Below are 24,119 nucleotides of genomic sequence, written 5' to 3'. Positions count from 1 at the left end.
CTGGAACTCTTGTGCCGGTGGGACTGTAAAATTGTACAGCTGCTATGGAAATAGTTTGGCAGTTCCTCAAAAAATTAAACCTAGAATGAACATATAATCCAGTAATCCCACTTATGAATGTATACCCAAAAGAACTGAAAGTAGGGACACAAACAGATATTTGTACACCCATGTTCATAACAGCAGTATTCACAATAGCCAAAAGGTGAAAGCAATGCAAGTGTCTGTGGACAGAGGAATAAGTAATAAATTTGGTATATACATATACAAGAGAATATTATTCAGCCTTCAAAGGAAAGAAAGTCCACATGCTACAACATGCATAAACCTTGAAGACATTATGCTAAGTGAAATAAGCCAAGCAAAAAAGGACAAATACTATATAATTCCACTCAAATGAGGTGCTTAAAGCAGTCATGCACCCAAGTGTTCATTGCAGTACTATTTACAATAGCCAGGACATGGAAGCAACCTAAATGTCCATCAACAAAGGAATGGATAAAGAAGATGTGGTACATATATACAGTGCAATATTACTCAGCCATAAAAAGGAATGAAATTGGGTCATTTGTAGAGACATGGATGGACCTAGGGACTGTCATACAGAGTGAAGTAAGTCAGAAAGGGAAAAACAAATATCGTATATTAACACGTATACGTGGAATCTGAATAAACTGGTATAGACGATCTTATTTACAAAGCAGAAATAGAGACACAGACGTTTATGTATGGATACCAAGGGGGAAGCGGGGGTGGGGTGGGATGAAGTGGGAGATTGGGATTGACATATATACACTAGTGATACTATGTATAAAATAGATAACTAATGAGAACCTACTGTATAGCACAGGGAACTCTACTCAGTGCTCTGTGGTGACCTAAATGAGAAGGAAATCCAAAAAAGGGGGATATATGTATATGTATAGCTGATTCACTTTGCTGTACAGTAGAAACTAACACAACATTGTAAAGCAACTATACTCCAATAAAAATTAAAAGTATATATATATTATAGAAAAAAAAAAAAGAAAATAGAAAGGTAGTTGCCAGGGGCTAGGAGGAGGGGTGAACAGGGAGTTACTGTTCAATGGATAGGAAGTTTCAGTTTTGCAAGATGAAAAAAGCTTTGGAGTTGGATGATGGTGATAGTTGTACAACGATGTGAATGTACAGCTGACCCCTGAACAACACGAATTTGAACTGCAAGGGTCCACCTATTCTCAAGTTTTTTTTTTCAAGAAATACACACTACAGTACTACACCATCTGCAGTTGGTTGAATCCGCGGATGCGGTACCAGGGCTACAGAATGCTGACTGTACAGTTATAGGTGGACTATGACTAGAGTACATCCCCAATTTACTGAAGGGTTACCTGGACTTAAGTGCCACAGAACTGTATACTTTAAAATGGTTAAAATGGTAAATTTTATGCTATGTATATTTCACAATTAAAAATAAATAAATAAATTTTAAATGGGCACCTACCTATTATATCCTAATTACCTCCCTCTTATGGGTAACCTTATAATCTCTATGGCAGGGGTCTCCAACCCCCAGGCCACAGACCGGTACCAGTCTGCGGCCTGTTAGGAACTGGGCTGCACAGTGGGCAGTGGTGGGCGAGTGAGTGAAGCTTCATCTGCCGCTCCCCATCGCTCGCATTACTGCCTGAACCATCATATCCACCCCCCATACCCCCACCCTGGTCCGTGGAAAAATTGTCTTCCACAAAACCGGTTCCTGGTGCCAAAGAGGTTGGGGACCGCTGCTCTACAGGTTACTTCTCACTTTCAACTTAACCCAAATTTACACCAATGCCCACAATTTGAATACTACAGTACCCCTAGTACACTTAGGTGTACTAGGTTTAGGTTCACTGGGATCAAAATTCTGGTTGCTACCAGCATTATTGCTGGTGAGAATTTAAGAAAGATAAAGATATGTAGTTTTATATCAACAGGAAAAGAAAAGAAAGTAACCATGTAGAATTAGCCATATTACTCTCTAAGACCATCTTCCACTATTTTATTTAGCTTACCACATGGTAGTATCCTGAATAGGATTCTCTAACTCATCAGAACAAAACAAGTGCATGAGTTTTAGTATGTAACATTACTAACAGCAGTTACAATATTACAATATTAAAAAAAAACTATTCTAGAAAAAATAAACTATCATTTGATTCCTAATTAAGAACCAGGAATGATACCTCAAAGACTCATGAAGCAACATGATTTGAGGTTCCCTTACAGGACTTTTTTTTTTTTTTTACATTAAAAAGTATATTGCTTAATGGATTATTGTAAGGCAACCACCCTTGTAACCATCACCCAGGATCAAGAAATAGTTTGCCAGCTATCCCCCAAAACCTTCCATTTGTCCCATCTTGTTCACCCCTTCTTTCTCTCACATAAGTAACCACAATCATGAATAATAGTAATCCCTCGTCCCTTACAGGACTTTTAAAACATTGGATTAAATATGATTTTCAATAGAGCTGAGGGTAAGAGTGTATGTGTGTGGGGAGGAGATAAAATTAGTAAGGCATATAAGACTCAGGAGCCTTGATGTTATGCCAAATTTCTCCCCTAAGGTTGGGCAAATCACATAATCTCACTAAGCTTCATAAAGGTGATAAATAATACTGGCTTGTAAACCAGTGGTAAATTTCTGAATGGAAGATAAAAATATCACTTAGTATATCAGTGCTTCCATTTACTTCTCTCCATAATGGAGATAATAATATTGCCAGCTACAACTACACAGTGTTTAGAGGATTATGGAATATGCTTATGAGATGCTTAGAAATCCTTTGATGAAAGGCAATGGCCAAATTCACATCCCATGTGACTCTTTAGGTACAAATTGAGAAATCTAAAATGATACATTTTCCATTCCATGTATGGGAATGAGCAAAGAAGGGAGAAGAATCTCCTATATCCTTTTGCATTCTCCCTTTCATTCAAGCCTATGCGTTTTTGTGTTCAACACTGACAGAGGTCACATAATAATTCACTATCACAGCATGGGTAAGTGGGATTATCACTCCACTGCATGGAGAAATATGGTCACCACGTGAAAGCAACTCAATAAATGATTAATCTTGTTATTCTTCATGATAAAACTAGCCAAAACCTTAACCAGTTATTGGGCAACACGTTTATGGTGTCAAAAGCTGCTTTATCAAAAGATTAATAAAGAATTAGCTAAAGAATTTTTACAGACATAAAAGGGATATATTTGGGAATACTGAACCCAGAAGATATATGGATGGAGGTGAGATGTTCTTTGGGCTGAATAAAATGAGAAATGCCATAAGATCATTTCATTCTTAAATGGGTACTCTCAAAAATGAACATTAATAAAACATTCATTACTATTACCTTCTTTGAGAAACATATACATATGTGTATCATCACACATACATATATAAAGGACATGAATAAGTCTTTCAAAAGATTCTATTAAAAGGGGCTAAACAGGTTTATCAGAATTAAATGTGGTAGATTGGTGATATTTTATATACCTTTTTGTATGTATAATATTTTACAACATGAAAATTAACAATAATAAACTAACATTGATGTCTACCTTTTCTTTGAGATTCCAGCCCAGTCATATTTAATTTTTCCCTGACACTGTCCAGATTGCACTAAGGATCTTTCCATTCCATACCTATAATAGTGCATGTCCTTCTCATTAAACTTATCCAGTTGAAATAGTCTATTTCCTCCCTAGACTAATGTATTTATATCATTAGCATCTTGTCTGTTAACTGGTAAATTATGAGTTCTAAAAATACTTGTTGAACTATCTCTCCCACTAAAATGCAAACTAGAGAGTGTAACATCGGTTCATATTTGAATCCCCAAAGCCTGACACAGTGATTGGCACAAAGGTGTTATATAAATTAATATTTAATTTTTTTTTTTTTACTTAAAACGTCAGTCTTAAATTCAAGAATATATTTAATTCCTTTCATTTTTTATAATCCTTCAATTCTATTTAAGGTGCTTTAAATGCAGGTTCCCAAAGGATGTCATATTAACACTGTCTTATCTCTAAGGCAGTCTCTTATGTGGATTTGTGTTTTATCAGTTCTGGAAAAATCTAAGCCATAATTTCTCCAAATATTGGCTCTCCTTGATTCTACCTTTCCGAGACTCCCTCTAGAAGAAATTTTAGATTTTCTATTCCATTTTCCATATCTCTAAACATCTATTTCTTATCACTGATCTCTATGCTGTCAGGCAATTTCTTCAGGTCTATCTTTAGTTGTGTAATTCTTTCTTTAATTTTGTCTAATTTACTGTTTAATCCATCCATTAGCATTTTTTAAAACAATTTGATGGGTATTTTTGGGAACTTTTAATTTTTATATATTTTTAAAGTTAAAAAATATCCTAGGAATAACAGTTTTTGATATCCTTTACCCAGACTTAATACTTGTTTACATTTTGTCCCAGTTGCTTTATCATTCTCTATAGAAACATACACACACACATATACATACAATGCAAAATCTTTTTTATGATCCACTGAAAATAAGTTGGAGACACTGTATACCTTTATCCATAAATATTTCTGTGTGTTTTTCTAAGAACAAGGATATTCTCTTACATAATCACAATACAATCATCAAAATCAGGAAAATTTTCTGAAATATAACATTAATTTCAGATGTACAACATGATTCGATATATGTATATATTGTGAAATGATCATCATAGTAAGTCTAGTTAAAATCCATCACCACACATAGTTACGATTTTTTCTCTTGTGATAAGAACTTTTGAGATCTAATCTCTTAGCAACTTTCAAACATACAATATAGTATTATTAACTATAGTAACCCTGCTGTACATTTCATCCCCAGGACTTAATTTATTTCATAACTAGAAGTTTGTACCTTTTGACCACCTTCCTCCAATTCCTCCCTCCCTATCCCCCACCTCTGGTAAACACAGTCTGATGTCCTTTTCTATGAGTTTGTTCTTTTTAAAGATTCCAAATGTAAGCGAGATCATATGGTATTCACCTTTTACTTTCCGACTTATTTCATTTAGCATAATGCCCTCAAGGTCCACCCATATTGCAAATGGAAGGATTTTCTTATTTGCTATAGCTGAATAATATTCCATTGTGTATATATATATATATATATATATATATATATATATATATATATATATATATATCACATTTTCTTCATCCATTCATCCATTGGTAGATATTTGGCTATTGTAAATAATACTGTAATGAACATGGGAGTGCATGTATCTTTTGTAGTTAATGTTTTTATTTCCTTCAGATAAATACCCAGAAGTGGAGTTGCTGGATCATATAGAAGTTCTGTATTTTGAGGAAGCTCCTTATTGTTTTCCATAGTGGCTGCATCCGTTTACATTCCCACCAACAGTGCACAGGGTTCCCCTTTCTCCACATACTTACCAGAACTTGCTATCTCTTGTCTTTTTGATAAGAGCCATTCTAACAGGTGTGAGGTGACATCTCATTGTGGTTTTGATTTGCATTTCCTTGCTGATTAGTGACGTTGAGCACCTTTTCACGTACCTGTTAGCCATCTGTATGTCTTCTCTGGAAAAACTGTCTATTCAGGTCCTCTGCCCATTTTTTTTTTTAACATCTTTATTGGAGTATAATTGCTTTACAATGGTGTGTTAGTTTCTGCTTTATAACAAAGTGAATCAGCTATACATATACATATATCTCCATATCTCTTCCCTCTTGCATCTCCCTCCCTCCCACCCTCCCTATCCCACCCCTCTAGGTGGTCACAAAGCACCGAGCTGATCTCCCTGTGCTATGCGGCTGCTTCCCACTAGCTATCTATTTTACATTTGGTAGTGTATATATGCCCATGCCACTCTCTCACTTTGTCCCAGCTTACCCTTCCCCCTCCCTGTGTCCTCAGGTCCATTCTCTAGTAGGTCTGCATCTTTATTCCCGTCTTGCCCCTACGTTCTTCATGACCATTATTTTTTTTTTAGATTCCATATATATGCGTTAGCATACGGTATTTGTTTTTCTCTTTCTGACTTACTTCACTCTGTATGACAGACTCTAACTCCATCCACCTCATTACAAATACCTCCATTTCATTTCTTTTTATGGCTGAGTAATATTCCATTGTATATATGTGCCACATCTTCTTTATCCATTCATCTGTCGATGGACACTTAGGTTGCTTCCATGTCCTGGCTATTGTAAATAGAGCTGCAATGAACATTCTGGTACATGACTCTTTTTGAATTATGGTTTTCTCCAGGTATATGCCCAGTAGTGGGATTGCTGGGTCGTATGGTAGTTCTATTTTTAGTTTTTTAAGGAACCTCCATACCGTTCTCCATAGTGGCTGTATCAATTTACCTTCCCACCAACAGTGCAAGAGGGTTCCCTTTCCACACCCTCTCCAGCATTTATTGTTTGTAGATTTTTTGATGATGGCCATTCTGACCAGTGTGAGATGATATCTCATTGTAGTTTTGATTTGCATTTCTCTAATGATGAATGATGTTGAGCATTTTTTCATGTGTTTGTTGGCAATCTGTATATCTTCTTTGGATAACTGTCTATTTAGGTCTTCTGCCCATTTTTGGATTGGGTTGTTTGTTTTTTTGATATTGAGCTGCATGAGCTGCTTGTAAATTTTGGAGATTAAACTGACAAAGGATTAATCTCCAAAATTTACAAGCAGCTAGCTCTGCCCAGTTTTTAAATCGGATTGCTTGGGGTTTTTTTTTGCTATTGAGTTGTATGAGTTCTTTGTATATTAATCCCTTATCAGATACACGATTTGCAATTACTTTCTCCCATTCTGTAGACGGCCTTTTCATTTTGTTGATTTCCTTTGCTGTGCAGAAGCTTTTTGCTTTGATGTAGTCCCACTTATTTTTGTTGTTATTGCCTTTGCTTTTGGTGTCAGATCCAAAAAATCATTGCCAAGACCAATGTTAAGGAGCTTATGGCTTATGTTTTCTTCAAGAGGTTTATGATCTTAGGTATTACCTTCAAGTTTTTAATCCATTTTGAGTTGATTTTTTGTGTATGGTGTAAGATAGGGGTCCAATTTCATTCTTTTACATCGGCCTGTCAGTTTTCCCAACACTATTGAAGAGACTGTCCTTCATATTGTATTGTATATTCTTGGCTCCTTTGTTGTAAATTAATTGACAATATATGTGTGAGTTTATTTTTGGAGTCACTATTCTGTTCCATTGATCTATGTGCCTGTTTTTATGCCAATACCATACTGTTTTGATTTTTATACTTTGTAATATAGTTTGAAATCAGCATGATGCTTTCAAACTTTGCTTTGCTCTTTCCCAAGATTGCTTTGGCTATGCAGGGTCTTTTGTGGTTCCATACAAATTTTAGGATTGTTTGTTCTATTTCTGTGAAAAATACCATTGGAATTTTGATAAGGACTGCATTGAATCTGTAGACTGCTTTGGGTAGTATGGACATTTTAACGATGTTAATCCTTCCAATCCATGAGAGTGGAATATATTTGTGTTTATTTCTGTCTTCATTTTCTTTTATCAATGTCTTATAGTCTTCAGTGTACAGGTCTTTTACCTCCTTGGTTAAATTTATTCCTAGGAATGTTATTCTTTTTTGATGCAATTGTAAACAGAATTGTTTTCTTAATTTGTTTTTCTGGTAGTTCGTTACTAGTGTAGAGAAATGCAACTGATTTTTGCATACTGATCGAAATCAGGAAATTTATCATTGATACAATACTATTATCAAGAGTCCATATTCAAATTTTACAACTTGCTCCAAAAATGCCCCTTATAGCCAATCCCCTCTCCCTCCCCCACCGCCAAGTCTAGGATCCAATCCTGGATCACTCATTGCATTTTACTGTCCCATCTCTTTAGTCCCCCTTACCTAGAACAGCTCCTCCTCAACCTTTCTTTTGCTTGACCTTGACATTTTTCAAGAGCACAGTCTAGTTATCTTTGTAGAATATCTGTCAATTTGGGTTTATCTGACATTTTCCCATGATGAGGCTATGTGGGGTTTTTGCCATAAGTATTACAAAAATGATGCTGTATCCTTTTGAGAGCATGATAACTTGAGGCACATGATGTTGGTTTCGCACAATATCAGTGAGATATGTATTTTGATCATTGATTAAGATGTTATCTGCCAGTTTTCTCCAATGTAATACATAAGAAATCTTATATGTAAATATCTTGTTTCCTATCAAACTTTGTCTTAATACTTTTAAAGAACCATTGATGATTTTTTAATCCTATCATATTTATATTTATTAATTAGCATTCCATTCCAAGGAATAGCTTTCCTTTTTCTCCTCTTTATTCATTTATTTATATCACTACAGAATCATGGAATTTTATTTAATCCAATGGATTATAATCAATTCCTACAATTTATGTTGATGCTTAATTGTCCCAGATTTGGCAATTGGATCATTCCCCTTTCACACTACCTCCAATGTACCTCATGTACCTGTAATTCTTTGAGCACTTCATTATATTTCCTTATTTGCGCATGCACACTCACTCACACAAAATGTTCTCTGCTCCAGCATTGGAATTAGCTTTTGCTTTAAAGAAACTTGGTTCTTTTTAGTGGACAATGGCATTTATAAATCAAAATCTCGGCACTAGGTGTGTTCATTGCTACTTATGTCATTGCTTAAAGGCAATGGACAGAGCTAGAACAGAAAACACACACACATACTTTTCTATCTACCTGGATTTTTATACATATATCTAAAAATACATGATTTCATATTGATACCTCCAATGCAAAGGCAACATATTTTAAATCCCTCAGACTACAGTGAAAACCTAGCTCACATTATTTGCAATAAACTTATTCTCTCAAGCCTAGAGCACACAGAAACTAGTTGAAGAAGTGCTAACCCATACTTCTGTGCAAAGCAAATCTATTTACTAAGATTCATTATTCACCTAGTATTCTCAAAATGTAAAATGAATACACAGTTGACTCTTGAACAATGTGGGGGGTTACGGGTGCTGAACCCCCTGCAGTCAAAAATCCACGTATAGGGACTTCCCTGGCAGTCGAGTGGTTAGGACTTCGCCTTCCGGTGTGGGGCCGGGGGTGGGGGTGGGGCTGAGGGCAGCGGGGCGGGTTCAATCCCTAGTTGGGAAGCTAGGATCCCACATGTCTCGTGGCCAAAAGGCCAAAACATAAAACAGAAGCAATATTGTAACAAATTCAATAAAGACTTTAAAAATGGTCCACATCAAAAAAAAAAAAATCCATGTATAACTTTATACTCGGTCTTCTATATCTTTGGTTCCACATCCACAGATTCAACCAACCATAGATTATGCAGTACTGTAGTACACATTTATTGAAAAGAATGGGCATGTAAGTGAACCTTCACAGTTCAAATCCATGTTCTTCAAGGGTCAACTGTACAGCTATTTTACTGGGTGTTATATAGTGTTTCAATTTAATTTTAACTTGTACTTCCCTGATGTCTAACAAAATGCTTATTTGCCATTCACGTAACTTCTTTTATTAAGTATTGGATCAAGTCTTTGGACCATTATTTTAATAAGGTTTTTATCTTTTTACTGTTGAGTTGTAAGAGTTCTTTATATATATATATATAGATATATAGATATATATATATATATATATATTTTTTTTTTTTTGGCTGCTCCGCGCGGCATGTGGGATCTTAGTTCCCTGACCAGGGATCGAACCCGTGCCCCCTGCAGTGGAAGCGCAGAGTCTTAATCACTGGACCACCAGGGAAGTCCCAAGAGTTCTTTATATGTTCTAAACGTATATTTACAATATATAAATTAGATGTAGTCTGATTTATCCATTTTATTCCTTTACGGTTGCTTTATGTACCTTGCCTAAAATTTTATCTACCCCATGTTGTAACAATATTCTCATGTATTTCCTTCCAGAAACTTTACTGTTTATATTTAAGACTATGCTACATCTCAAATTAAGTTTTGTATATGGTATAAGGTGGAAGTCAAGGTTGTTTGGTTTGTTTTTCCACATGGTGTTCCAGAAGCAGTTGGAAAGATTTCTCTTTCCACAACTGAATTACTTCGGTACTTGGTTTGGTTCTACTTCTGGGCTTTTTATTCTTTTCCATTTTATCTATTTGCCATTATGACCAAACCACATTGATTTCATTGCCACTTTATACAGTATAGTTAAGTCTAGGTAGTGTACATACTTTGTACACACACTAAGTCTAGTTAGTCTATGTACTCCAACTTCATTCTTCTTTTTTAAGATTGTTTGGACTACTGTAAGTCCTCAGCCTTTTTATAAAATTTTTGAAATCAGTTTTTCTATTTCTTTAAAATGTTTGCCAGGATTGACAGGAATTGCATTGAATCTAAAGATCAATTGGAGGGCTTCCCTCGTGGCTCAGTGGTTAAGGATCTGCCTGCCATTGCAGGGGACACAGGTTCAAGCCCTGGTCCAGGAAGATCCCACATGCTGCAGAGCAACTAAGCCCGTGCGCTACAACTACTGAGCCTGCACTCTAGAGCCCGCGAGCCACAACTACTGAGCCCATGCGCCACAACAACTGAAGCCCGTGTGCCTAGAGCCCATGCTCTGCAACAAGAGAAGCCATTACAATGAGGAGCCCGCGCACCGCAACAAAGAGTAGTCCCCACTCGCGGCAAGTAGAGAAAGCCCACAAGCATCAACAAAGACCCAATGCAGCCAAAAATAAATAAATAAAATAAATAAATTTATTAAAAAAATAAATAAAGATCAATTGGAGAGAACCAACATTTTAATATAGAGTCTTCCAATCCATACATGCCCCTATTTATTTAAATCTTTATGTTCTCTAAGCAACATTTTGTAATTTTCACAGTAGAAATCTTCCATGTCTTCTGTTGAACTTATTATATTTTTTTTACATAATTATAAATGGAAAAACTTAAGCTTCGTTTTCCAGGTGTTTATTGCTAACATGTAGAAATAGAATTGATTTTTGTACACTGACTTTGTGCTCTGCATCTTTGCTAAATAGTTCTAATAATTGTTTTGCAGCTTCCTTAGGATTTTCTATGTTCATGATAATATCATCAGCGGATCATCAATTTTACTTTCTCCTTTCCAACATTTATGCATTTCCTTTTTTTTTTTAGTGCTTTGTTGAATAGAAGTTGTGAGTGGGCACATTCTTGCCTTCTTCCTAATCTTAGAAAAAGCGTTCAATACTGAGTATGATATTTGTAGGTTTTTCATAGGAAGGAGTTCCCTTCTATCCTAGTTTGCTAAGTTTTTATTTTATCATAAATGGGTGTGTTCTTCATAGAACTATTAATATGATCTTCTATAGTATGTACCTATCTATGTATTCACCTATCTGTCAATCAATTCATCCAACCAGGAGTCTTTTATTGGTCACTTATATGCCAAGTACCAATATTAGCAAAAAAAAAAAAAACCCAACAAAGGTCAATGTTTCCATCTAACAGAGCCTGTACTCTCCTAGCTTGCCTCTTCCCATAGCATTTCTTTCCCAACTCTGTAGAGCCACAATCACAGTTTAAGACAAATCTTATTCTAAAGCACAGCTCCAGCAACAAGCTGGTATCTTCAAGATTCTTCAGTTCAGACACTGCCAGGAAAACTTTGGGGCAACCAGGTCCTGAGGCTATTGTGTTCCATCACTGTCATGACCCCAGAGTCCTCACTCACCAGAAAGCTCAACCTTCAGCTGGCACAGCTGAGAAATGACAGGTACAATGGGAACTGTCTTTTTCCTGAAATGCTGTAGATCAGTTACAGCAAACAGAACAGTGATCATCAAGGAAAACTGTCATTTTGGACTCCTTTTTGACCAGAGCAGTTATGTAGAAGCAGCTGTATCTTCGATTAGGACCATCCTTTATTCTCCTTTTAAAAACAATAATTGATTTTCAAATATTGAAAAAACTGCATTCTTGGGATAAATCCTACTTGGACATGATGTATTGTCTCTTTTACAGCTGCTGAATTAGATTTGCTAATCTTCTGCTGAGGATTTTTGATTCTATGTTCATGAAATACATTGGTCAGCAATGTTCTTATAATTCTTTTATTGTATTTTGGTATCCAGTTAGGGTGGTATCAGTGTTATGAGGATTAAATGAGTTGGGATATATACATATATACATATAAACATATATATACATCAATCTATATATATTTAAATCCAGTCTGATATTCTGTACCTTTTCGTTGGTGTCTTTATTGCACTTAAACTTAATGTAATCATTTACAGTTGGGTCTACATTTTGCTACTTGTTTTCTATCTGTCTCATTTGTTTTTTAGTCCTCTGATCTTCCTTTCCTGCCTTCTTTTGATTAAACATTTTTCAGTATACCACTTCAATTCCTCTGTTGTTTTTTATGTATTTTTTGGGTTATGTATTATTTTTCTTTGTATTTTTTATTAGTTACTCTGGGGCATTACAATATGCCTTTTTAACACATCACAGTTCATTTAGAGTTAATACAATACTACTTTACATAAATGTAAGAATCTTACAATGTTACTGTCCATTTCCTCTGTCCTTTGTGCTATACTGTTATACATGTTATAAAACACACAGTAAGTGTTATAATTTTTGCTTTAAACACTCACATCTATTCAAGAAGTTACAAGCAAAAAATATATACAGTTGACCCTTGAACAACATGCGTTTGAACTGTGCTGGTCTACTTATACACAGATTTTTTTTCAATAAATATACAGTCAACCCTCCATATTCATGGGTTTCACATCTGTGGATCAAGATTTCCATCCATGGTTGGTTGACTCTGTGGAGAGAAAACCCTTGGATACGGAGGGCCAACTGTTTTCATTGTACTACACCATTTTATATAAGGGACTTGAGCATAAAATCTGTGTGATTTTAGTATAAGTGGGGCCTCCTGGAACCAATCCTCCACAGATACTGATGGACAACTATAGTCTTTTATATCTTATCACATATATACCATTCCCAGTATTCTTCAAATAGATGTAAATTTATACTTGATATCATTTCCCTTCAGCTCAAATAACTTTTTTTAGCATTTCTTCTATGCAGGTCTGCTGGTGACAAATATTCTGTTTTTATCTGATAATATCATTATTTTACCTTCATTTTGAAGGATAGTGTCTACATATAGAATTCTGGGTTGAGGTGTTTTTCCTTTTAGCACTTTAAAATGTCATTCTACTGTCTTCTGACCTCCACGGTTTTTTTATGAAAAGTCAGCTTTCATTTGAATAGTTTCCCCTACAGGTAAAGCATCAATTTTCTCTGGCTGCTTTGAAGATTTTTGCTTCATTTTTAATTTTTATCAGTTTGACTATGGCATGTATATGTACATGTGCATAGACAAACACATACATATTTTTCATCTCAACTGGAGTTTGCTGAGCTTCTTGGATCTGTACTTTATGTTTTTCAGCAAAAGTGAGAAATTTAGGAGCCATTATTTCTTAAAATACATATATTTTTAATTTCATTCCCATTCTCTTCTGTTTCTAGGACTCTACTTACATATATTAGACCACTTGATATTGTCCCAGAAGTCACTAAGGCTCTGTATTTTACTTTTTCAATTAGATCATTTCTATTATTCTATCTTCAAGTTCTTTTCTTGCACTATAAAGCCCACACAGTAGATATTTTCATTCTAGGTATTGTACTTTTCAAATACAGAATTTCCATTGCATCTTTTTCTCTTCTGAGATTCCCCATGTGTCCTTTCATTATGACCATTTTTTCCCTTTAAGTTCTTGAACATATTTATAGTAGGTGCTTTAAAGTCTTTGTCTGCTAATTCTAAAATCTAAGTCATCTTGGGGTCAATTTCAATTGACTCTCTCTCAACGAGTCATATTTTGTTTCTTTGCTTGTCTGGTATTATTTTATTGCATCTTGTACATTGTAGACGATATGACATCGAGACTCTGAATTCTGCTTTCTTACTCTTAATAGTGTTGTTTTGTTCTAGCAGGCATTTAACTTGAATAAACTCAAACTATAAAATCTGTCTCCCCAGTGATGGACAGCAGCTGAAATCACTGTTCAATTCTTTCAGCATCCCAGCTGTTGCTTCCTGCCAGGCTTCATGGAGAATCCCTAATCCATGTGCAGTTAAGGGATCCATCAAGGATTCTGGCAGTTTATAACCAGATTTTGGGGCTACCCTCTTTTTCGGATTTTCCCTTTACTTGCCAGCAATTCTGGTAATCCCAAGCTCTTAACCCAACTCTTCAAACAAGTAAAACTGGAGCTTTCTCGTTGAGTTCTAGCTGTACTACATCATATGGACTGCTCTTGGATAAAACAATATAAATGCAAACTTTGCACATTGTAGTTCCCTTCTTTCAAGGGTCAACTCCCCTCCAATTTCTACCTAGTATGGTTGCTTTCCAGTGCCTTCAAGAAGTTACTTTTAATATTTTGCCCAGAGTTTAAAATTGTTATCTATGGAAGGTTCAGTTCAACACAATCTACTGTAACATTGAAGTCCATCTACTGAGCTTTTATTTCAACAATTATATATTTTTTGTTTCTAAACATTTTAATCATCCTAGTTTAAAATTTGCCTGGTCATTTTGGGTAGTCTCATTACTTGCTAATTTTTGTGATTCAACTTTTTATTTAAGTATTCTGTTCAATTATTTCATATTGTATCTCCGATAATTCCATTTTGTAAAGTCTTTGGGATCTAAATCCGTTGATTACTACGTGTTTTAACTTTCACTCATGGCAGTTTGTTTCCTTTTATGTTTGTTTATCTAGATTTTGGATATTTGGTTGATCTTAACCTGTGAAAAAAGTAGGGGCCTAAATTGAGGATGCTTCCTCCAAAGACGTACATTTAATTTCATTACTAGCCAAGGGATCCATACCAACTAGGGATCATTTTAGCTCCCTTCCCAGCTTAAATGTAGTCTCAAGTTTAACTTCCTTACCTTGCCTATAGCCCAAGGCTTAGTCTATCAAGCACAACATGGATATCAGTATTTATATTCAGGGCAATCTGCCTTTCATCTGTGCTTACTGATTACAGATCTGGTTTTGGCTATTTTTGTTTCACCCCTTGAGATTTAACTTCCTCCAAGTCCAAGGATGCAATAAAAAATATGATTTATGCAGGGTCAAGTTGCTTTTGACTGATAGAGTCTGAGAGATTCTTGTCTGCCATATGAGGGGAGTCCCTCATGTCACTATTACAAGGCTGTACTATAGCTTCCTCATTTCTGTCCTTACTTTTTTTGCTGACTTTCACAAGCAGGAAAGAATTGTATTTAAAATTCATGTTTTTCATACTTAAATCAAGTACTAACAACTTCAATCTTCTTTTAAAATGTACTATACTTTTAAAGTAAAAGAATTAATAGAACTTTGAATATCTACTATGATTCAATGGGTGTTTATTAAATGGTTAACTTTTACTTAACCTGGCACATCATTTCACCCCCCACAACAATAAAAATCATTGTACTTGGCGCTATCACCAGCATGACTACAAACCCAAATAGGTGCAATAAAATAGCTTATCAGACCCAGAATATTCTTATATTCATTTTCTTTTATCAAGGAAAATAAAGCATATTTTAAAGTTCTCTCAGAAAACTCTCAGATTTTTATGACTACATCATCAGAATGGACCCCACAGAAATACTGTTAACCGTTTCCTCCAACACTAAAGCTATTCCAACTTTATAATCTTAATTCAGTCTATAGCTTGGAACAGAATAAAATTAACTCTTACAGGAATAGATGGAATGTCTTTGGCTGAATTAGCATGATAATTCACACTAATTAGAAAGACTAAGCAAGTGATACTAGGAATCTTTATAAAGGAAAAAATATAAGGGGGGAAAAAGCACTAGAAGGGGATTTGATTATTTACAGAAAGAGCTATTACAAAAGTATGTTTGACTTTAGTATTATGCAAATATAAACATGGTGTGAAATTTGTCTATAAAGATGAAATCTCTTACAAGCAGCAACTTTATAATTCAATTACTATTTAATGAGTAACTATACTAATCCATGAACTCACTGAGTAACAATCTAAGGGTCACACAGCTGGTAAAGTAGCAGAACCAAGATTCAAACCCTGGTTTGTCTCATTTCAAAGTCTTCAAATCCAAAAAATAAAAATAAAATAAAATTTTAAATTAAGGTTTCAACCTAGATAGAGAAATGAGGATGCCACTAATTTTATAATGTACACAGAGGAGGAGCAAATTTGAAAGGGGTGATGGTTAGCCTAATGAAACCAGGAATAGCATTTATCCAATTCATTTGTTTTCCCAGTTCCAAGATAGCATCTGTCTTATAGAAACAAAGAGAAGGCAGAGAAAACTATACTTATTGAGAATTTAATTCAAGATAAGTAATCTCTAAATCCTTTAAAAACATTTTTAGTATTTGATGCATACTAAAGAATACATGTATAATGATCAAGTTACGAAGCATAATAAGAAAATAAACACCCATAAACTCACCACACAATTTAAGAACTAGATCATTACCAATATGGATGGGTACACCTGTATGCTCCTTCTCTATTACGTCTGCTTTCCCGAGAAGGCAACCATTAAACTAAATTTTGTATTTATCAATTCCCTGTTTTTCTTCCCTTAATAATCTTATCATATACATATAGAATCCCAAATTAAAGTTTTTTTGCTTGTTCTTAAGCTTTATAAAGATAATATGCTATATGTAGTTTTCTACAAATTGGTTCTTTCACCCAGTATATTTTTAAGATTCATCCATCCACTCTATTGGTATTGGATATTTATTGTTTATTATTCATTTTAGATTAATTTAGGCCATGTATATTTCCACAGTTACTCATTATATTTTTTTCCTGTCAAGATTTAAAGAAATTAGAAAAGAGATAGATCACACAATCCAATACCCAAAATACCAAGTACCAAAACGTCAACATCTCAACATCACTTAAAAACCATACCACTTTCACATGTAACTTGCCAAGATGACTTTTTGCACCACCATTTGTGACCCTGCAGTTTAACCACATTGAAAAATAAAAGTTTACTAACAATTGTGGAGATCCTCTACTAAAATACTTTTGCATTATTTAACCATTAATTTGGTCTTAAATCACTTTGCCAAAATAAACTCAGTGAAGTCGCTATATATTTAAGATGTCAACCTCAACTTTAAGGTTATGTATTTATTTCCAAAATATAATTACTGCAGACACTCCTAATATAACATGTACCTGTTAATATGTTAAGAAAACAGTTGTCCAAAAGGTCCCCATTTAACAGTTTTTTTGGGGTTCCCTACTATCTACAGCAGAACAGGAGCATAGTTCAGAAAGTATCACTACTTGTTAAGCAAACACACACGAGTTTCCATGGTATTCCTATTTGGCAGGGACTTTGTTACACTTTCCTCACAGCTTTGTATAAGTGCTAACTGGGTTATTTTTCTAGTGCAAGAGTAGTGAGGCAAGTCTTTTTGCTTCATTTTGGGGAAAGGAAAACCTCTTTAATAATCCATACCTTTTAAGGGTATAAGTGAAACATGTATTTATTGATACCTGTGTGTAGGACACCGTATTAGGTGCTGAGTTCCCTAATCTGGAAAGTAGAGATAACAGCAGCGCCTACCTCCCAAGGTCCTCTTTAAGATTCAATGAGAAAATGTAGGGAAATTGCTAAACACAGTATCCAAATCATAATTAAACATTCAACAAATGTAGGTTATTATTTCTGCAAATCTTTCCACTTTCATGTCAATTCCTATTTGATACAGATGTCCCTCCTCCCACCCTGTGTTACTTTGCATTTGCTCAAACCTGAATGTGACGGAGAAATAAGTTACTCTAGAAGCACGCAAGAGAGGGTACCTAAATCAGCCTGGGGACAAAGAGGCAGCCAGAGAATTTCATGTGTTATATATTATCCCCACCCCCACCCCCACCCAAAAAAAGTTCTTTACGGAGCTTAAAAAAAAAAAAAGGCTCTATTGGGCAGTGATAAGCAAGAAAACTGAAGCCCGGAGGTGATTAAGTGACTCGCTCAACGTTGGACAGCTCTTTACAGAATTGGCTATGCTTCCTCATTTGAGAGCTGGCGTTCAGGTCTCTTGGGACCCGGTCCATGAGTTCTGCCACAAGTTTATATGAGCTCACGACACTAATCTAGGCATTAAATGGCTTTATCAAATTATACGGCGTGATGCAATCTACCCTGTCCTATTCTCGGTATGTTAACCATATTTGAAATTATTTCAAGCAATACATCACTAAATAAAACCCACAGCCTATAAAATCTGTCAGAAGCCTTGTGGAATCAGAACTAAAGTGGACAAATACTACCGGATAAGTAAGGCTGGAAGGGAAGCAGACGTAGGTTGAGGGAACCAAGCACTAGGAACTGTCGGAGGAAAAGATAAAGAAAAAGTAGGAAAAGTGGGAAAACAGAAAAGGTTATTGGGCTACATAATATCTTCTTGCTCACAGAGGGGCCCAAACACAGCAACACCCGGGGAGGAGATACTTACGGCATTTCGACATTCAGGGACGCACCCCTGTCGCTGGATAAAACCACTGAGCAACCTCTTACGAAAACAGAGAACCTTGGGAGGGAAACACTGAAGCCTGAAAAGCGCGGGCGAACGGTGACTCGACGCTGTGCCACACTCCACGCGGCCCGCCGGAAACACTCCCCCAGCGACAAGGGATCCCAGTGTATGCCGTGAAGGGGGGAGGAAAGTCTACGCCTAGGACAGCTCTCAGTCCCTTACAGGGCAACGCAGGACCCTCTCTCACGACTCTGACCAGAAGGCCCCCGATAGAAGAGAGGCAGAGCCATCTCCGTTGGCTCTGGAGTAACTCTCCCTAGATTTCTAGCCGGACCATTTGGGTAGGTACTCCGTATCTTGTTTCCGGTAGCGGAGAGGTGCAGTTGCCATGGTAATTAAAAGAAGGCCAAGGACCGTCCGGCCGCTGTGAAAGGATTGCCGAATCCGTGAGGAGAATTGGCTGCGCTTCCTCGTTTGTGACCTGCAGTTAGGTAGCAAGCAGCTCGCTATATGTCTCTTCGCCCGCTCCGTTCGTCACTGTTCGGCTTCTCTTTCTCCACCTGCATCTTTTACCTCTCTGTCATACGTACACTTGCTCCGTGTCTATACTTAAAAATGTACATATAAATGCAGTTTTATTCCCAGAGGAATACAAAAATAGATGTTGCCGGATATCAGCTGTGAACGTATGTTACTGTGTAGGGACGGCGACTGGATGGCTGTTTTCCCTTGGCCCTTTAGAAGCCTTAGGCGCTTGTTCACAGTTTATTTTTCTTGCTATTGTGTGGCTGCTTATTTATGGAGCGGTTCTCTGCAATGTACTCTCTAGGCCCTTGTCTTGGTCTTGGGCTGGAGTTTTAGATGCAGGAGGTTTCCAAGCCTGAGGGGCGCAATTATATATTTAATTATATATTTAAGCTTCAGTTTAGTCTCTCGTTACAGAGAGGGAAAAAATAGCATTCTGGAACATATCACACATGGAATTTCCACGTGAGGGAGTCACCTTATTTGGAAAGAGCATTTGAGGACAATCTTAAAAAAATATTTACATTTTTAAGTTGCTGGCTGCAAAACGAACGTTCATTCTCCCTTCCTTATTGGAACAGTTTTCTTTCACATTTGTGAGGAGATGCGTGCATGCGTATGTGTTTAGAACTGTGATGCTTAATTATAGTGATACCAATTTGCAGTAACCAGACTGTGACACCGCATCCCTGTGGGGTCCTTCTAAATCTGGTGTAAGATGAAAGTGTCAGGCAGGCGGTCTGTGTATTATAAATAGGGTACTTCATCCATGATAAGCGATTATTATCTTTCTTTCCCAAGTGTAAAAGACCTATATAATTCAAGAAGGTGCAAGTGATTTAGGCCTCCTGAGTAAGAATCCAATGAGTCCTGAAGGGGACCCTACCTGTGTCGTCTTATTGTTAAACTTGAAATATTCAATTTATTAGGTTGGAATGTATTTTTAGAAGTCAGAGCTGGGTAAAATAATGTTGCAAGCTGTTAGACCTCCAGCACAATTTAGGGCCTCATAGTAACTGTTGTACAAGAAGCCTTCATTCACATTAAAAAAAGAAGAAACTGTTATTGAAATTTACTGCCTTTTGCTACTTACTATTAGCTGGATGACATCTCTGTCTCTCAATTTCCTTATCTGTAAAACGGGCAAAAAATACCTGACCACTGTAGTAGGTATAAATCAAGATGTATGACAGTTCTTTAAGCTTTTATGAGCAGAGGTGCTATATAAACCCCCCAAATTATTATTATTATTATTATTATTAACATTATTATTGGTAGTAGTGGAACACAGTAAAACCTCAGGATAATGCTATAAATGACTGGATTTTTAAAATTCAGTCATTTAAAATGTGGGGCTGAATTACTGAGATGTTAGTGAAATGACCTGGTTGATGCTGCTGTGGAGATGGATGCCAACTGCCAATCACATTATAGTCAAATTCTCATTATGGTGGCGATCCACTCTATCTACAGTTTATTTAGCACTTATTATGTGCCAGGCACTGTTCTATATGCTTCACATGTGTTAATTTACTTAATCCTCATTACAACCCTATGAAGAGTCTCAACTGACTGTCTTCTAATTTTGAGAGAATAGATGCATGCTTTTCCTTTGCCCTGTGATTCTTCTTTTGTATTTATGTTACACCTTTGTTTTGGCTTTGTTCTTTTGGCTCTCTTGTATATATATATTTAGAAAGCAACTGCCAAAGGCTTATTCTAGCTTAACATATGATAATATAACTGTATGCATATTATAATGTACAGCTTTTTTCCACATATAAAAACCTTGATGTCTTGATTCCCCCCTGCCCCAGTTTGAAAGGCAAAGTGACACTTGCATTTTAGGATTAACATCGACTAAAATAAAATTTTAAATTATTTTCTAATAGAATGGCCATCAGTCCAGGAAGTGATGCAGCTTTCTCCAGTCAGAAATCAACGCTTTCAGAGAGTCCTCGATCAAAGAAATTTCCACTAACTGAAGAGGAGATATTTTATATGAATTGTAGAGCTGCCTACTTAACTGTTTTCAAAAGCAGCTTAGATAACATTATTTCTAAAGATCAACTTTGCTTAGGTAATTTTTTTTAACTTAAGTAGCTTGCCTTATTTGTTGAAAGCTAATAGATCAGAAAGACTGCAATTAGATTTACATTGTTGAATCATTTCAGTTTCTTAGTTAAGCTTGAGCAATGGAACTACCTTATGCTATTGTGCCATTTTATATAGCTACATCGTCTAAGAGGTTCAAAGTAAAACTTTCAGTGTTCAAATAGACTAGATTAGTATTTTTAAAGCTTCCATCAATTACTTGCTTAAAAACATTTTTTAAATTCTTATCTTCATACTTTAAGATTCATGAATTCTTATGTTGGTACTTTAAGATTTATAATGATAGAATTAAAACACTTCTGGCAACTGAATCACTAGTCTGAATTTGACCTACACTGGGGAAAATGTTAAGGGAATATATATATATATATATATATATATATATATATATATATATATATATATATATATATATGGTTGAGTGATTGTGAAAGAGTAGTATTAAGAAATAAGTGAAATTTTAAAAGAAAATTAAGAATTCTGGGTTTTGTCCTGCTCTTTAGGGGTGAGAGTTAGAGAGAGTTGATCTTTTTTTGCTTCTTTCCATTATATTTTTTTAGTTTATTTTTTATTGAAGTAGAGTTGAATTACAATGTTGTGTTCATTACTGCTGTACAGCTAAGTGACTCAGCTATATATATACATTCTTTTTCATATCTTTTCCATTATGGTTTATCACAGGATATTGAATATAGTTCCCTGTCCTATACAGTAGGACCTTGTTGTCTATCTATTCTATATATACCAGTTTGCAACTGCGAATCTCAAACTCCCAGTCCAACCCTCTCCCACCCTCCTCCCCCTTAGCAAGCACCAGTCTATTCTCTATGTCTGTGATTCTGTTTCTGTTTCATAAAGTAGGTTCATTTGTATCATATTTTAGATTCCACATATAAGTAATATAATATGGTATTTGTCTTTCTCTTTCTCATTTAGTATGATAATCTCTAGTTGCATCCATGTTGCTGCAAATGGCATTATTTTGTTCTTTTTATGGTTAAGTAGTATTCCATTGTTTATATGTACCACATCTTCTTTATCCATTCATCTTTCGATGGACATTTAGGTTGTTTCATATCTTGGCTGCTGTGAATAGTGCTGCTATGAACATAGGGGTGCATGTATCTTTTTGAATTATAGTTTTTGTCTAGATATATGCCCAGAAGTAGGATTACTGGATCATATGGTAATTCCATTTTTAGTTTTCTTTTTTTATAAATAAATTTATTTATTTTAGGCTGCGTTGGGTCTTTGTTGCTGCGCGCAGGCTTTGTCTGGTTGCAGTGAGTGGGAGCTACTCTTTGTTGCAGTGTACGTGCATCTCATTGCGGTGGCTTCTCTTGTTGTGGAGTATGGGCTCTAGGTGCACAGGCTTCAGTAGCTGTGGCACGTGTGCTCAGTAGTTGTGGCTTGCAGGCTCTAGAGCGCAGGCCCAGTAGTTAGGCACACGGGCTTAGTTGCTCTGCACCATGTGGGATCTTCCCGGACCAGGGCTTGAACCCATGTCCCCTGCATTGGCAGGTTGATTCTTAACCACTGCGCCACCAGGGAAGCCCTATTTTTAGTTCTCTGAGGAACCTCCATACTGTTTTCCACAGTGTCTGCACAAACTTTACATTCCCACCAACAGTGTAGGAGGGTTCCCTTTTCTCCACACCCTCTTCAGCATTTATTATTTGTTTAATGATGGCCATTCTGACCAGCGTGAGGTGGTGCTTCATTGTAGTTTTGATTTGAAGTTCTCTAATAATTAGCGATGTGGAGCATCTTTTCATGTGCCTATTGGCCATTTGTATTTCTTCTTTGGAGAAATGTCTCTTTAGGTCTTCTTCCCATTTTTCAATTGGGTGGTTTGTTTTTTCATTGTTGAGTTGTATGAGCTGTTTGTATATTTTGGAAATTAAGCCCTTGTCAGTTGCATCATTTGCGAATATTTTCTCCTATTCTGTGGGTTGTCTTTTCATTTTGTTGGTGGTTTCCTTTGCTGTGCAAAAGCTTGTAAATTTGATTAGGTCCCATTTGTTTATTTTTGGTTTTATTTCTATTGCCTTGGGAGACTGACCTAAAAAAACATTGGTACAATTTATGTCAGAGAATATTTTGCCTGTGTTCTCTTCTAGGAGTTTTATGGAGTCATGTCTTATGTTTAAGTCTTTAAGCCATTTTGAGTTTATTTTTGTGTATGGTGAGATGGTGTGTTAACTTCATTGACTTACATGCAGCTGTCCAACTTTCCCAACACCACTTGCTGAAGAGACTGTCTTTTTCCCATTGTGTATTCTTACCTCCTTTGTCGAAGATTCATTGACCGTAGGTGTGTGGGTTTATTTCTGGGATCTCCATTCTGTTCCATTGGTCCATATGTCTGTTTCTGTACCACTACCACACTGTTTTGATTACTGTAGCTTTGTAGTACTGTCTGAGGTCTGGGATGGCTATGTCTCCTGCTTTGTTTTTTTTCTTCAGCATTGCTTTGGCAATTCTGGGTCTTTTATGATTCCATATGAATTTTAGGATTATTTGTTCTAGATCTGTGGAAAAGGTCATGGGAATTTGATAGGGATCACATTAAATCTGTAGATTGCTTTGGGTAGTATAGCCATTTTAACAATATTAATTCTTCCAGTCCGAGAGCATGGGATATCTTCCATTTCTTTGAATCATCTTCAGTTTCCTTCATTAATGCTTTATAGTTATCAACATATAAATCTTTCACCTCCTTGGTGAGGTTTATTCCTAATATTTTATTTTTTGGGTTGTGATTTTAAAAGGTATTGTTTTTTACATTCCCTTTCTGATATTTCATTGTTGGTGTAAAGAAATGCAACCAGTTTCTGTATGTTAAACTTGTATCCTGCTATCTTGCTTAATTTGTTTATCAGTTCTAGTAGTTTTTGTGT

General features: G+C 35.9%; 2 protein-coding genes and 1 pseudogene across 9 annotated transcripts in view; 2 read left to right on the top strand and 1 right to left on the bottom strand.

Moving 5' to 3' along the window:
• The window catches only part of ITGB3BP (integrin subunit beta 3 binding protein), a 92,872-nt gene extending 74,170 nt beyond the window's left edge, over positions 1-18,702 (bottom strand). Inside the window, exon 1 of one of the 3 annotated variants that reach the window (XM_082454008.1) lies at positions 18,559-18,702. In XM_082454008.1, the coding sequence (XP_082310134.1) occupies positions 18,559-18,563 (5 nt within the window). In that variant the 5' untranslated portion in view covers positions 18,564-18,702. The remainder of the gene's footprint in view (positions 1-18,558) is intronic. The other 2 variants (XM_082454006.1, XM_082454007.1) reach the window with 2 other exon arrangements.
• Positions 1-24,119, top strand: part of LOC309656812 (keratin, type II cytoskeletal 8 pseudogene) — a 411,180-nt pseudogene that overhangs the window by 32,881 nt on the left and 354,180 nt on the right. The window lies entirely within an intron of this gene.
• The window catches only part of EFCAB7 (EF-hand calcium binding domain 7), a 49,721-nt gene continuing 44,377 nt past the window's right edge, over positions 18,776-24,119 (top strand). For 2 of the 5 annotated variants that reach the window (XM_082453577.1, XM_082453574.1), the window contains exons 1-2: positions 18,931-19,070; positions 20,997-21,184. In XM_082453577.1, coding sequence (XP_082309703.1) covers positions 20,998-21,184 — 187 coding nt within the window. In that variant the 5' untranslated portion in view covers positions 18,931-19,070; position 20,997. The other 3 variants (XM_082453575.1, XM_082453576.1, XM_082453578.1) reach the window with 3 other exon arrangements.

This window comes from Balaenoptera physalus, assembly GCF_965194825.1.
Source record: "Balaenoptera physalus genome assembly, chromosome: 1".
Taxonomy (NCBI): domain Eukaryota; kingdom Metazoa; phylum Chordata; class Mammalia; order Artiodactyla; family Balaenopteridae; genus Balaenoptera; species Balaenoptera physalus.
The sequence above is the reverse complement of the archived record's forward strand: the minus strand, read 5'-3'. Positions and strand labels throughout refer to the sequence as shown.